Here is a 16,382-nt window from a genome sequence, read left to right as displayed (position 1 = left end):
GTGTGTGTGTGTGTGCTGCTGTGTGTGTGTGCTGCTGTGTGTGTGTGTGTGTGTGTGTGTGCTGCTGTGTGTCCCTGTGTGTGTAACAAGCATAGTGTGCGCGCGCTGTGCACGAGCCTAGGAGCATCTTACTAATGCTCTGTTAAAATAACAACGAAATGCTGCGTTATTGACTTTAGACCAGGTTTTTGTTGGTCAATGGCGCGATCACTTCCCGCTGCCTCAAGATAGCAATACTCCCAGAATGCACCTGAACACACCTCCCTGTAAGACCAGCACGCCCAGAATGTACCTGAACACACCTCCCTGTAAGACCAGCACGCTCAGAATGCACCTGAACACACCTCCCTGTAAGACCAGCACGCTCAGAATGCACCTGAACACACCTCCCTGTAAGACCAGCACGCCCATGGGTGCAAAGATGGGCGCAGGTGCATTTGCTATTTAAACGATGCGGGCGCTGGACGGGAAATTGACAACTGCATACTTAAAATAGCAAAGACACTTGCAAAATAGGGCCCTCAATGTTACCTGATGGTCCCTAAAAGATTGACAGCGGAGCTAACGATATGTATAAAGTACTAGAGACCCAGACTTAAAAAACAGTACTCCAGTAGAGTACAGATACAGCCTTTTAGTACTTTAGTACAGTAGTGAAGTAGTTCTACTACGTTACTATACATATATATACACACAAGTAAGCACGATGAAACATCTCCTTCAGTTTGTTTATTGGGTCGAAGTGTCTGCAGCTCACAAGGTATGTTATTAATATTTAATGTATAGGTGTATCTAAATGTTCATCTGATGAAAGCAGTCAATACAAATACCGCAGCTTTGTTAAGAGCAGATGAGACACTGATTCAAGCCTCGCCCTCAAACATCTTCTTCCTCCCGTCCATGCCAGACTTGTCTTCAATGTTTTTACGCCAGTCCACAACGTCTCGCAGTTCCTTATCCTGAAACGCCAAAGACAACCAAAAATCAGGAGGTTTCACCAAGGATCCTCTATACTAAGGATAGCGCATTTCAAGCAGCGCCAATGGTATGAACCGGTCCACACTTCCTGTCTCCTAAAGGTGCGTGGCCTCATTTGAACGTGTAGTGGATGGATGAAAAGTTATATTTAAATAGTTTGTTAATATGTTCTTTTGCTAACGTTAGATATTTACACAGCTAAAAGACATATTCAGCATCACGGAGATTAGTTTTGTTAGGTCGTTCACAAACGTTAGCTGACGTTAGCTTCTCTGTGTTGCCAGATCTCGCCAGAGTTCGGTCCTGAGACAGAAACGGGTCTCAAATAAAGTTAATTTTCTCCTGATTTGTCCATCCAAAAAATGCAGGACCTGCGCTAGTCTCCTAAAGAGGCGTAGAGGTGGAAAAATCCACGGGACACAGAGACAGGAAGTTACTCTGAGTTGGGGCGCCTCGGTTCTAAACCGTCTCTGTTTTCGTGGAAAGTTTCTCTTCAAATCAGAAGTTTCCGGTCAACATCTGAGTTCTGAATAACTGGTCTAGTAATTACACTTTCCTTTAGACACCGGCCTTCATATCTCATGATAAATGTCTTTAGGAAAGAGTTAGTTATTCATTCATGCACGTCGTTGCTTTTTCTTAGTGTTTTTGGTAGACTGATAAATTAATGAATGAACTAAGTTATTGTGTTTTAAAGGAATACGCCACCGTTTGTTGAAATAGGTCTTATCACGGTCTCCCCTGGCTGTAGATAGGTGGGCCAACGCAGTTTTTGTCTCAGTGCAAGTAATTATGTTGTTTTTTTTCTCTTTTGTTGGCTCACTTTTACTCACAACATGCTAACCGGCAACATAGGATTCCATTCACTACGCTAAGCTAACTAGCGGCAGCGCTGCCGGTGTTGCACCGGACTAAAACGATGCATGCACAAAAAATGCGTTGGCCCACCTATCTACAGCTAGGGGAGACCCCACCTATCTACAGCTAGAGGAGACCTCACCTATCTACAGCTAGAGGAGACCTCACCTATCTACAGCTAGAGGAGACCCCACCTATCTACAGCTAGAGGAGACCCCACCTATCTACAGCTAGAGGAGACCTCACCTATCTACAGCTAGAGGAGACCTCACCTATCTACAGCTAGAGGAGACCCCACCTATCTACAGCTAGAGGAGACCTCACCTATCTACAGCTAGAGGAGACCCCACCTATCTACAGCTAGAGGAGACCTCACCTATCTACAGCTAGAGGAGACCTCACCTATCTACAGCTAGGGGAGACCGTGATAAGCCCTATTTCAACAAACTGTGGAGTATCCCTTTAAGTTATTGTGTGTGTTAACTTTTTTTTTAATACACAATTCAACTCCTATGTTTCTTAGGTAAAAGTTTAGGAGTGTGTGCATGTATTGTTTTGTGTATACGTATATATGTATAGATGTATGATTAGAAGTGTATAGGGATGCAGATGTAGGTGTATATGCTTATACTGTACATAGATAACAGCACGGTGGCTCAGTGGTTAGCACTTCTGCCTCACAGCAAGAAGGTTCTGGCTTCGAACCCAGGTCGTCCCAGGCCTTTCTGTGTGGAGTTTGCATGTTCTCCCCATGCTTGCGTGGGTTTCCTCCGGGTGCTCTGGTTTCTCCCCACCATAAAGACATGCATGCAACTAGGACTACAGATGAAAATTTGCCTTCGCATTTACAGAAATGTTGATTAATGTGCATTGTCCTAATCAAAATAAATACATCTTAAATCTAGATATATTTCCTTAATTTTTTTTTAACTTCTATTTTTCTCTCGCTATGTGGGTTGCTTTTGTTGTTATTATTATTATTATTATTATTATTATTATTATTATCATCATCATCATTGGGTGGACTACATAGATATGTACATACATATCCCCCAAAACATTTTTTCAAGGATATGATAATGGTACTGCTTTGTACGGTAATGGTTTGTTAATTAAGTGAAGGAATTGCAATAAAAGTATAAAAAAGAAAGAAAGACTAAATCCAGACTGTATGAAGTTACGAAGGTCTTGGATTGTACTCTTATCCATCACATCATTGTAAGGGAGGGGTGGAGGTGAAACAATTCATCTAATCATGATGGTTACATGTTGGATAAGAAAAGGATGGGGGTATAAAACTTTGCCTCTACTGGAGCGCAGCTTTCTTTAGAAAATAGTTTCCATCCAAATGTAGTGCACATTTTAACCAAGTTCAGAAAATCTGCAAAAGAAAATGCTAATGTGCCGAATGCTTGTTTTCATCGACTACTGCGAACAGTGCCGTTTGGTTCATCAAGATAAACAGCTGGTGGAGCTAATTGTCAGCCGGAAGTGAAGTAACATCTTTTTTAAACTTTCACACCTGTCTCATTTAGCTGTGTTTAATGTCGTCCATATCCACGAATGTCCGTCCCCTTCCTCTGTCTAACCTCCGGTGGATTTGTGAGGACTATGGTTAACTGCTCCTCAGATCTCTGCAGGGTAAATCCAGACAGCTAGCTAGACTATCTGTCCAATCTGAGTTTTCTGTTGCACGACTGAAACAACTTTTGAACGTACACGTGTTCCACCAAAACAAGTTCCTTCCCGAGGCTATTTAGCAGAGGCACCGTGGCTCCTTCCAGCTCAGACGATTGTGATTGGTATAAAGAAATGCCAATAAACCACGTTTTTTCTCCCATGCCGGGATGCTTTGTGGACTAGCCAGACCATCTACCTCCTAACATGGAAAGGTGCGTCCCTCCCAAACAAACGGGTTTATAAAACGCGGCCACTTCCTCACCTCCTCTTTGACCTCCTTCTTGACCTGCTTCAGGTTGGCCCTGAGGTCCATGTTGACCGTGTGCTTGGAGCCCAGCAGAGCCTTCAGCATGGCGTCGGCCGACATACGCACTTTCCTCAACACGGGCTTCTTGAACTTGCCCATCAGGTCCTGAACTTTGATCTTCAGGTCGTCAATCTGGAACGTGGGGGACGGAGCAGAGGCCACGATGAATGTAGGGATGTAACGATGCATCGTGAATCGGTTCAAAATAAATAGTTGAGATAAAAAAATTAATCTCAATGCAGTTTTTAAACGGCTCCATCTACTTTAGATTTCACTTGTTTGACTTCAGACGTCACTACTAAACTAAACTCAGTTTATTTATATGAAGAGGTACTTTTCTATTTATTTAGTTATTTTGATGTGGGATTTGTTTATAGAAATCTAATCATTCATTTCATTCATAATTGTTGTTCTTTAAAATAAAATACAATTCCAGTTGCACTTTTGATAAGAGGACACATCTGTTGTTTCTAGAAATAAAGGAATGTTTTTCAGTCATTTGTCTGCAGCTCATTCAGTTAAAACAAATCCTGAGAATATCACATCGTGAACTTAAAATTGTGAATCGTATCAAATCGTGAGTTGGGTGTATCGTTACATCCTCTACTACTGAATGATTTTTAAAAACTAGAGCAGCGTTAGCAGAAAATATAATTCCCTGAATACTAGCAACCTTCTTCAGCCCTCTCTTGTTTTGTTCTATGAGTTGACTAAGATTTCTTTAGTCAATTAGTCATTTTTTTATACTTTTTTTTCATGCAAAGTGATTAATTTCCAAGAAACTTCTGAGAAAATCGTTGGTAAACAAGATTTAAAGTGTTGCTTTTGCACGATTCTTTGTGGAGAAACTCAGTTTTACAGATCTGTCGAGCGTAAGTCGACTAAGAACTTCTCTAGTCATGGACAGCCCTTATCATTTTATTGACAAATCCCAATCTTTTGGACACCCTGGAACCTCCGCTAGATAGTAAAAAAAAATGTACGTGAGTTTGAACAATGTTTGGGAGCACAGCCTGACTTTTCATCTACCTCCTTGTTGCTTTTATTGACTTTCAGATCCAGGTCGTATCGCTCCTCGTCGATCACTTCGATCTTGTGGTGGATCTGTCTGCAGAGCTCCTGAACACAAACATCAAAAAACACTGTCAGATTTGACAAAATAGATAGATAGATAGATAGATAGATAGATAGATAGATAGATAGATAGATAGATAGATAGATAGATAGATAGATAGATAGATAGATAGATAGATAGATAGATAGATAAGGCACCTGAGAAACAAATGTGTCTCTCAAATATGCAAAGCTAAATCAGATTTTTATGTAAATGAATTATGTGAAAGTTTGGAAAGTTATAAAATCACTGTCTTCATACTCTATGGATACTGTGCTGTCAAATGCATTGAAGTTGAATGATAAAATGATTACAGAAATATGCTAGATTCCCTAAACAAGCACTTTATATCTTCTGGGTTGTTGTTTGAGCATGCAACACAACAACAGATGAGACAAGAAGATTAATCATTGTATAGGGAAAATGTACCTTTCAATTTTGATCTTGTTCCTATTGCAACAAAGGAGGTATGTGATGCTCTTATAAGGTTAAATGCTAAAAAGTCCTCTGGTCCTGATGGGTTGGATCCATACTTTTTAAATATTGCTGCTGAACATATTGCAGAACCTTTGAGACACATTTTCAACCTGACTATTGAAACTGGATTAATACCTAGTGTATGGAAGTCAGCATATGTCACTCCTTTATTAAAGGGTGGTGACCGATCCAATCCAAATAATTATAGGCCAATAGCTAAGCTATCTGTTTTAGCCAAGGTTTTAGAAGGGCTTATAAGTGACCAGTTGAAAGATTATTTAGCAACAAAAAAACATTTGAAATGATTTGCAGTCGGGTTTTCGTAAAAAACACAGCACTGTCGCTACTATGAAAGCGTTAAATGATTTAATAAGGGCTATTGAGTCTAAAGAATATAGAACTTTTTTCACGGCAGACATGTTGACAGGTGCTAGCAGGAAAATCACAGGTGTATTCAAACCCATTACTGATGGCTGCATTCCACTTAGGAGAGGCCCTGGTATTAAACCATTACTGATGGCTGCATTCCACTTAGGAGAGACCCTGGTATTAAACCATTAATGATGGCTGCATTCCACTTAGGAGAGGTCCTGGTATTAAACCATTAATGATGGCTGCATTCCACTTAGGAGAGACCCTGGTATTAAACCATTAATGATGGCTGCATTCCACTTAGGAGAGGTCCTGGTATTAAACCATTAATGATGGCTGCATTCCACTTAGGAGAGGCCCTGGTATTAAACCATTACTGATGGCTGCATTCGACTTAGGAGAGACCCTGGTATTAAACCATTACTGATGGCTGCATTCCACTTAGGAGAGGTCCTGGTATTAAACCATTACTGATGGCTGCATTCCACTTAGGAGAGGTCCTGGTATTAAACCATTACTGATGGCTGCATTCTACTGAGGAGAGGCCCTGGTATTGTGCATGCTGACTCACTGAAATAGCTTACTGGGACACTTGATTGGAACTGAGCCATCGTTAAGGTTATCATCTTCAGCTGTTCTTTTCCTGCTATGACAAGTCAACATGTCTGCTGTGAAAAAGGTCCATTGTGCTGCACTGTTTTTAGATCTGTCAAAGGCGTTTGACACGGTTGACCACTCTGTCCTGTCTCAGAGATTGGTGGATATTGGAATGTCTTCAAAAGCTATCAAATGGTTTGGCAACTACAAGAGTGGCCGAACACAAAGTGTTCAGGTTGATGGTGTGTCCTCAAACTCATTACTTATACAAAATGGTGACCCCCAGGGGTCAATTTTGGGTCCCATTTTATTTACTATTTATATACAGTAAATTACTTGTGTCAGAATGTAACAAAAGCAAAGTGTCATTTTTATGCAGATGACACAATTTTGTATTGTATTGTTGTATTGTAAGAATGTCCATAAATTAAGACTTGTGCTAAACTCTGACAAAACTAAAATGATGTGCTTCTCTTAATGAAAGGAACACAGACGATGCTCGTTAGATTGTTACACTAGATGAGAAAGTAATTGAACGAGCATCGGTCTACAAATATCTTGGTTTCTTCTTAGAAGAAAGTTTGTCCAACAATATAATTGTACTATTTCTTGAACATTTGAGTCACTGGAGGTGTTTTTGTGTTCCAAAAAAACTGTATTTTGTATCTTAACTAACCATGCAAATCACATTTTCATACAAATGTCGATTGATACGATCCATCAAGTCAGTATTTTCCCCGACAAAATTTATTTGAGTAATCGTCTGCAGTGCCAATATAAACCGTATTTCATGCGTCATGTTAAACTCTGATGGTGCACTACTTCAGGGGCGTCTGCAGCTTTCACCAAGTCACATTTTAGACTTTTCTAGAATTTTTTTTAACCCTCCTGTTGTCCTCGGGTCAAATTTGATCCATTTTCAAAAATTTGGGGTTTCTTTCAACCAAATTGTCAAAAAAAAATAACGTGGATGGTTCCTTACAACGCTCTTCACAAGTAAAAGTAACGATCAGTTCACTACTTTCAATGAATTTGGGTGATACAAAAACGTTGGGGGAAAAACAACAAACGTCAAAAAGCGCAGACAAAAAAAATAGACAAAAAATTTGGAAATAGTGACGAAAAAAATGGAAAAATGTGTCAAAAACGTCAGGAAATTTTCAAAAACGTCAGGAAAGCTTCAAAAACAGAGAAAAGTGACAAAAACGTTGAACAAAGTGACAAAAACATTGGGAAAGCTTCAAGAACACATAGAAAAGTGACAAAAACAACAAAGAAAGTGACAAAAAAACATAAGGAAAAGCGACAAAAGTGTCGAAAAAGACCAAAACGTTGAAAAAAAAAAACTTTGTATTTAAAATTTTGACCAAGAAAAACATAAACTTTCCTGGTTGACGAGAAGACAACAAGAGGGTTGAGCCCCTGCGGAAACCCTGTGCATGTGGACGTACCTGCAGCTCCTGCATGCTCCTGGGCATGGACACAGGAGGACAGTTCTCCTCCATGTACCGCTCCCTCTCCACCTCTCGCTCCCTCTCCTCTTCCTCCAGCAAACCTTTGGCGATGGACAGCATCAAACTCTGCCGGACAACAGACACAGAACATCAGATGGGGACGCACATTCGTAGTTAACTCGTAGCAGCAACAGGGAGACGCCTCTTGCTGCTTCGTCTCTCTCTTCTTGTGACTAAGAAGTGGGACTGCAAAGAGATTTTTAGCAGCTTCTGTAAACATTGTTGATCAATAGTTTTATATCACAACACTGTCGAAGATGTAAAAGAATCTTTTACCTTCAGATGATGCTTGCGACTCGACGACATCTTTTTCCTGGAAGGATTTAAGAAAACTTGAATTTGTTATAACGGCTAAAAGCAATATATATTATATATTATATAAATAGGGAAATAGTGACTTGATTCTAGAAAAAGACCTGAAATCAATTCATCTCTATTGCAAACTGCTGAAAGTTGACTTATTTTACAAAAAAATGCAGGAAGGTTTTAGGACTCAATAATAAGAACAAATGGGATGCATTTTCTTTTCTTTCAGTGCAAATATTTGCACAAATGTTTCTGTAACACTTATACGATATGAAATCCTGTTAGAAATTTTTTTAAATAAGATAATCTAGAGCACTTGAAAGGTTTGACATGAGTTTGAACCTTTTGAAGTTTAAAGGTCCCATGGCGTGAAAATTTCACATTATGAGTTTTTTTTTTAACATTAATATGAGTTCCCCCCCCCAGCCTGCCTATGGTCCCCCAGTGGCTAGAAATGGTGATAGGTGTAAACCGAGCCCTGGGTATCCTGCTCTGCCTTTGAGAAAATGAAAGCTCAGATGGGCCGATCAGGAATCTTCTCCTTATGAGGTCATAAGGAGCAAGGTTACCTCCCCTTTCTCTGCTTTGCCCGCCCAGAGAATTTGGCCCACCCATGAGAGAGAGACATCATGGCTTTCAAACGAGCAAAGTGGCAGTTGGTCAAGACCATAAAAGATACTTCAGATACAGTATTAGGGGACCACTAAGGTCTATATAAAAGAGACTTCAGATACAGTATTAGGGGACCACTAAGGTCTATATAAAAGAGACTTCAGATACAGTATTAGGGGACCACTAAGGTCTATATAAAAGAGACTTCAGATACAGTATTAGGGAACCACTAAGGTCTATATAAAAGAGAGCTTCAGATACAGTATTAGGGGACCACTAAGGTCTACATAAAGGAGACTTCAGATATTTTTTTTTTATTTTTTTTTAAGGATTCTTCTTTATATAAAAAAAATTTTTATTAAGTTTATTTTTAGGTAATTTTAAGTTTTTATTTAGTTTTTATAGTTTTATTTTAAGAGGATGTTTTTTTTATTAATTTTTTTTTATTTTTTTTAAAGTGAATTTTTATTTTTTTTATTTTTTTTTTTTTTTTTTTTGGGGTTTAATGGGTTTTTAAAGGGTTTTTTTTTTTTTTATGTGAGTATTATTTTTTTTTTTATAATTTTTTTTTTTTATTATTTGGGATTTTTTTTTTTTATAAATAAAAGTTTTTTTATATTTTTTTTTTTTTGTTTTTTTTTAAATATATTTTTCATATATTAATTGTTTTGTTTTAATATTTCTTTATAAAAAACACAAAAAACAACATCTCTTTATTTACTTTTCTTTTTTTTCCAAAAAAAAAAACACAAACATATAATGACTAAAAACAAGGGATTACTCACTCTGACATCTTGGCGTTTGTTTGGCTTCAAAGTCTGCAAAAAAGAAAACATAATTTTAGATTTTAAAATAGAATCAAAGTTTCAGAAAAGTCTCTCAGAAACACAGAAAAGTCATTAACCCTCTGAGAGCCAACAGATTCTCACTCACTCCCATCTCGTAAAACACAGACACTTGGTCGGGTGCCTTTGTCATTGGCGCTAAAAGTCTCCTTTTTTTAAAAGTCCTCGCTTTATCTAAACGCGCTTGGTCGGGACTATTGGCGTCCCTTTTGACGCAGTTAAGGAAAAGGTTGTGGGTGGGCTTTAGTGATAGACCGATTTTATCGGCCGGGTGATATATCAGGCTGATATTTGCGGGGGTTTTTATGTATCGCATCGGCCGATACGCGGCTGCTGCGTTCGCCGAGTGCGTTTTCCAGGCATTATTTACAGACAGGCGTCCACAGGCAGCTCTGTGTTGCTGGAGACGCTGCACCCGTCCACATGATGCACACTGCACACATAATTTGGGCGATATGAATATAAGATGATTGTCAAAGTCAAAGTATCTTTCTTAGTCTCCCTAAGGAGAAATTCGTTTTGGACACAGAGAGAAATTGCTGCAAGAGTAACAACAGAGACACACATCAAACACAGGTTTAAAACAGTTAGAAAACAAATGTACATTGAACATCTAGGCTACTCAAAGAGCTGTGCAAATTACAAATGTCCATTTTCTATAGGCTGCTTGTAAAAAAAAAAAAACATGAATTTATCCATTTATAAATATAAATATCCGTACAATCCATTGTAAACATGCAGTAATTCCTTCATTCATATCCATAAATACATTCAGTCACAGATTAACATTAATAAAATTCATGGTCATACATTCATCGCTGCTCATTTATGACCTTAACTGCGAGAGGATTGCAGAAGTGACACTGATCTGTGTTTTTGTTTGTTATTTTTTAAAGAAATGGCAGAGCAGATTCCGAAAACAAATCCGGTGTGGCAAGGATTACATTTTTATGATGTAAATTGAGGGAGCAAAAGCAGTATCGGCTCCAAAAATCAGCAGCCGTATCGGTCATCGGCTAAGGCTGACGAAAAAAAAATCCCTGATCCCTAGTGGGCTTACGTTTCCGTGACACGCGAGAATAACGGGACAGTTAAAGAAGAAAGCGACTTCAGGAAAGGTGCCACACGGGGAGACGAACCTTGGTCTCTTGGGTGAAAGTAGCTGCTGCTCTCCCCGGTACGTTCTACAGACACGCTGAAGGGCGCTTCTTTTCATCGCTTCAGACGCTGACAGCCACTGTCCAAAACGTCCATATTTCACGAGTTCGGAGTGAGAACGGGTTGTGAGGTCTGAGGGGCATTTTTTTAGATATCTTCTTGAATTCTCATTTTAAAGGGTACTTGCATATAACTGATCCCAGTGTGTTTCATATCAAAATGTTCAGAACAAACTCAGCTTTGTGTATAGGGACGCCAAAAATGATTCCAGATCGATGTGTTAAGAGATTTGGAAATTTGGCCCTAAAGCGGAAATATTTCTCAAATCTCTTGTCAAAACAAACCTACACTCAGTTGTTTTTGGTGTTTGAAATGAGTTTACAAAAGTCTTGGGTTCACAAAAGTAGCGTAAAATATGAATCAAATAGTGAATAAATGTCTAAAATGAAATTTTGTAATATCGCTTTTTGAGTAGGAGTGTTGTCCAACATCGCATGGACTCACGGGTGCGTCTTTTGTCCTCAGAGGGTTCAGTACGGGATGTACAGTACAGGCCAAAAGTTTGGACACACCTTCTCATTCAGTGCGTTTCCTTTTTATTTTCATGACTATTTACATTGTAGATTCTCACTGAAGGCATCAAAACTATGAATGAACACATATGGAATTATGTACTTAACAAAAAAGTGTGAAATAACTGAAAACATGTCTTATATTTTAGATTCCTCAAAGTAGCCACCCTTTGCTTTTTTTGATAACTCTGCAAACCCTTGGTGTTCTCTCAATGAGCTTATGAGGTAGTCACCTGAAATGGTTTTACCTTCACAGGTGTGCTTTGTCAGGGTTCATTAGTGGAAGTTTTTCCCTTATTAATAAAAAAAGCAAAGGGTGGCTACTTTGAAGAATCTAAAATATAAGACATGTTTTCAGTTATTTCACACTTTTTTGTTAAGTACATAATTCCATATGTGTTCATTCATAGTTTTGATGCCTTCAGTGAGAATCTACAATGTAAATAGTCATGAAAATAAAAAGGAAATGCACTGAATGAGAAGGTGTGTCCAAACTTTTGGCCTGTACTGTAGGTAGAGCTGACACAAATAGAAGAGAATAGAAAGGTGAAGGTTCAGGCTGAGGAGGAATGTTTCTGTCCGTCTTTCAGAAATAATAATAACTCCACTTAGAGGACACGGGACACCAACTGGGAGCATCAGCAGAGGAAAACCCTCAAGTCTAAATTAGGACAAGGATCTGGGGTCCGGTTGTCCCCCAGAGGCCCCCTCCCAACCCTCCCTGGGCATCCCTTTAATGAAAGGTCTGTCTTCTGGTAGATTATCAGGAAACACCCGATACCTCCTGTGTTGGTATAAACGTCTCTAAGACGTCTCCTCTGAAAATAGAAACCAACTGTCACTGCATCCAAACGGGAAAACAGACAACTAAAAAGGTTCTCTAATCTTTCAATCAATCAAACTTTATTTATAGAGCACTTTAAAACAACCAAACATAAAATACATAAGTCACAGAGTCATTAAATACAAACAGAATACAAATAAAACAAGTTAAGAGACATAAAACAAGAGAAGACAGCCATACAGTTACACAATCAAATTAAATGTCAGTGTTTGGGGTCAAAGGCCAAGGAGAGGAGGCAGGTTTTTAGATGGGATTTAAAAACAGACAGTGACGATGACTGTCTATTAGCCAGAGGAAGATCGTTCCACAGTTTAGGAGCTCAAACAGCAAAGACACGATCCCCTTTGAGCTTACGCTTTGTTTTGGAAATAGTGACAAAACAATTGGAAAAAAGTGGCAAAAACGTCAGGAAAGGTTCAAAAACATCGAGAAAAGTTACAAAAACGATGAAAAAAGTGACAAAACATTGGAAAACCTTCAAAAACATCAAGAATAGTGACAAAAACCATGAAAAATGTGACAAAAACGACGAAAAAAGTGACAAAAACATTGGGATAGCTTCAAAAACATAGCGAAAAGTGACAAAAACGTGAGGAAAGCTTCAAAAACAGAGAAAAGTGACAAAAACGACGAAAAAAGTGACAAAAACATTGGGATAGCTTCAAAAACATAGCGAAAAGTGACAAAAACGTCAGGAAAGGTTCAAAAACATCGAGAAAAGTGACAAAAACGATGAAAAAAGTGACAAAAACGACGAAAAAAGTGACAAAAACATTGGGATAGCTTCAAAAACGTAGCGAAAAGTGACAAAAACGTGAGGAAAGCTTCAAAAACAGAAAAGTGACAAAACCGACGAAAAAAGTGACAAAAACATTGGGAAAGCTTAAAAAAAAGAGAATAGTGACAAAAACGATGAAAAAAGTGACAAAACCAACGAAAAAAGTTACAAAAACATTGGGAAAGCTTCAAAAACATTGAGAAAATTGACAAAAAACGGCGAAAAAAGTGACAAAAACGACGGGAAAAGCAACAAGTGTCAAGAAAGACGACCAAATGTCACTGTTTGGGGTCAAAGGCCAAGGAGAGGAGGCGGGTTTTAGGATGGGATTTAAAAACAGACAGTGACGATGACTGTCTATTAGCCAGAGGAAGATCGTTCCACAGTTTAGGAGCTCAAACAGCAAAGACATGATCCCCTTTGAGCTTACGCTTTGTTTTGGAAATAGTGACAAAACAATTGGAAAAAAGTGGCAAAAACGTCAGGAAAGGTTCAAAAACATCGAGAAAAGTTACAAAAACGATGAAAAAAGTGACAAAAACATTGGGAAACCTTCAAAAACATCAAGAATAGTGACAAAAACATTGGGATAGCTTCAAAAACATAGCGAAAAGTGACAAAAACGTGAGGTAAGCTTCAAAAACAGAGAAAAGTGACAAAACTGACGAAAAAAGTGACAAAAACATTGGGAAAGCTTCAAAAACATCGAGAATAGTGACAAAAACGATGAAAGAAGTGACAAAAACATTGGGAAAGCTTCAAAAACATTGAGAAAATTGACAAAAAACAGCGAAAAAAGTGACAAAAACGACGGGAAGAGCAACAAGTGTCAAGAAAGACGACCAAATGTCAGTGTTTGGGGTCAAAGGCCAATGAGAGGAGGCGGGTTTTTAGATGGGATTTAAAAACAGACAGTGACGATGACTGTCTATTAGCCAGAGGAAGATCGTTCCACAGTTTAGGAGCTCAAACAGCAAAGACACGATCCCCTTTGAGCTTACGCTTTGTTTTGGAAATAGTGACAAAACAATTGGAAAAAAGTGGCAAAAACGTCAGGAAAGGTTCAAAAACATCGAGAAAAGTTACAAAAACGATGAAAAAAGTGACAAAACATTGGAAAACCTTCAAAAACATCAAGAATAGTGACAAAAACCATGAAAAATGTGACAAAAACGACGAAAAAAGTGACAAAAACATTGGGATAGCTTCAAAAACATAGCGAAAAGTGACAAAAACGTGAGGAAAGCTTCAAAAACAGAGAAAAGTGACAAAAAAGCGACGAAAAAACAGACAAAACATTGGGATAAAGCTTCAAAAACATAGCGAAAAGTGACAAAAACGTCAGGAAAGGTTCAAAAACATCGAGAAAAGTGACAAAAACGATGAAAAAAGTGACAAAAACGACGAAAAAAGTGACAAAAACATTGGGATAGCTTCAAAAACGTAGCGAAAAGTGACAAAAACGTGAGGAAAGCTTCAAAAACAGAAAAGTGACAAAACCGACGAAAAAAGTGACAAAAACATTGGGAAAGCTTAAAAAAAAGAGAATAGTGACAAAAACGATGAAAAAGTGACAAAACCGCAACAAAAAGTTTACAAAACATTGGGGAAGCTTCAAAAACATTGAGAAAATTGACAAAAACGCGTGAAAAAGTGTAACAAAAGCGGGGAGGAAAAGCAACAAAGTGTCAAGAAAAGACGACCAAATGTCACTGTTTGGGGTCAAAGGCGCAGAGGAGAGGCGGGTTTTAGGATGGGATTTAAAACAGACAGTGACGATGACTGTCTATTAGCCAGAGGAAGATCGTTCCACAGTTTAGGAGCTCAAACAGCAAAGACATGATCCCCTTTGAGCTTACGCTTTGTTTTGGAAATAGTGACAAAACAATTGGAAAAAAGTGGCAAAAACGTCAGGAAAGGTTCAAAAACATCGAGAAAAGTTACAAAAACGATGAAAAAAGTGACAAAAACATTGGGAAACCTTCAAAAACATCAAGAATAGTGACAAAAACATTGGGATAGCTTCAAAAACATAGCGAAAAGTGACAAAAACGTGAGGTAAGCTTCAAAAACAGAGAAAAGTGACAAAACTGACGAAAAAAGTGACAAAAACATTGGGAAAGCTTAAAAAACATCGAGAATAGTGACAAAAACGATGAAAGAAGTGACAAAAACATTGGGAAACCTTCAAAAACATCAAGAATAGTGACAAAAACATTGGGATAGCTTCAAAAACATAGCGAAAAGTGACAAAAACGTGAGGAAAGCTTCAAAAACATTGAGAAAATTGACAAAAAACAGCGAAAAAAGTGACAAAAACGACGGGAAGAGCAACAAGTGTCAAGAAAGACGACCAAATGTCAGTGTTTGGGGTCAAAGGCCAATGAGAGGAGGCGGGTTTTTAGGATGGGATTTAAAAACAGACAGTGAAGAGGTCTGCCTAATGGGCAGAGGAAGATCGTTCCACAGTTCAGGAGCTGCAACAGCAAAGACACGATCCCCTCTGAGCTTACACTTTGTTTTTGGGGACACTCAGAACTTTAAAGTGGATCCTAAAATGTAGGGGCAGCCAGTGGAGTGAGGCTAAAATGGGGGAAATGGGCTTGTGTTTACGGGTGCCACTACCCAAAGTGAGTCGAGTGCTGATGTGAGTTGCGCGTGCGTCACTTTGCCTCAAGTAGCCTACAAGATGCTAACGGCGTTTTTAGCTAACGTTAGCAATCAAACAATCATAGATTGGTACAACGTTTTTGAAATGACTGCTATCTACAAGTTAGCAATCAAACACAACAAAGGCTGTCACTTGAATGGCGTTTTGAGCTAACGTTAGCAATCAAACAATCATAGATAGCTACAACGTTTTTGAAATGACTGCTAGCTACAAGTTAGCAATCAAACACAACAGAGGCTGTCACTTGAATGGCGTTTTGAGCTAACGTTAGCAATCAAACAATCATAGATAGCTACAACGTTTTTGAAATGATTTCCATCTTCTGTTATTGTATGTAAAGAGAAAAGTTTATTATTTTACAGATTTCACAAATTTCAGTAAGACACGTTATACCGTAAACAGTTTAAATCTGAGCATGCGCGCCTCACATCTGCACTCGACTCACTTTGGGTAGTGACAGCGGGCCCAGAATTTTGTGCTACGCCCCTGCTGAGTAGATCAAGATCTCCAACAGAATAAAGTAAAAACTAGTGTCGATCAGAAGTGTTTAAATAAGACTGTCAAGCAGCGATTCTGAGCTACATTTATGTTTCTAGTTTCTAGTGTTTATGTGACGTTTTCTCATACTAATGACACATGTAGGCTATGTTTGTTGTGTGGAAAGCTTTTAATTAAGCAGCTGTAGGAAGGCTTTGGGAA

General features: G+C 38.6%; 1 protein-coding gene across 2 annotated transcripts in view; it reads right to left on the bottom strand.

Moving 5' to 3' along the window:
• Positions 1-709: 709 nt before the first annotated feature.
• The window catches only part of LOC120564259 (troponin I, fast skeletal muscle-like), a 30,724-nt gene continuing 15,051 nt past the window's right edge, over positions 710-16,382 (bottom strand). For both annotated transcript variants that reach the window (XM_039809116.1, XM_039809115.1), the window contains exons 2-7: positions 9,601-9,633; positions 8,174-8,210; positions 7,835-7,963; positions 4,853-4,942; positions 3,779-3,955; positions 710-959 (exon numbers count right to left, since the gene is read on the bottom strand). In XM_039809116.1, the coding sequence (XP_039665050.1) occupies positions 864-959; positions 3,779-3,955; positions 4,853-4,942; positions 7,835-7,963; positions 8,174-8,210; positions 9,601-9,608 (537 nt within the window). In that variant the 5' untranslated portion in view covers positions 9,609-9,633 and the 3' untranslated portion in view covers positions 710-863. The remainder of the gene's footprint in view (positions 960-3,778; positions 3,956-4,852; positions 4,943-7,834; positions 7,964-8,173; positions 8,211-9,600; positions 9,634-16,382) is intronic.

Source organism: Perca fluviatilis, chromosome 8, assembly GCF_010015445.1.
Source record: "Perca fluviatilis chromosome 8, GENO_Pfluv_1.0, whole genome shotgun sequence".
Lineage (NCBI taxonomy): Eukaryota > Metazoa > Chordata > Actinopteri > Perciformes > Percidae > Perca > Perca fluviatilis.
Note: the sequence above shows the minus strand (reverse complement) of the source record. Positions and strands in the feature narration are given on the sequence as shown.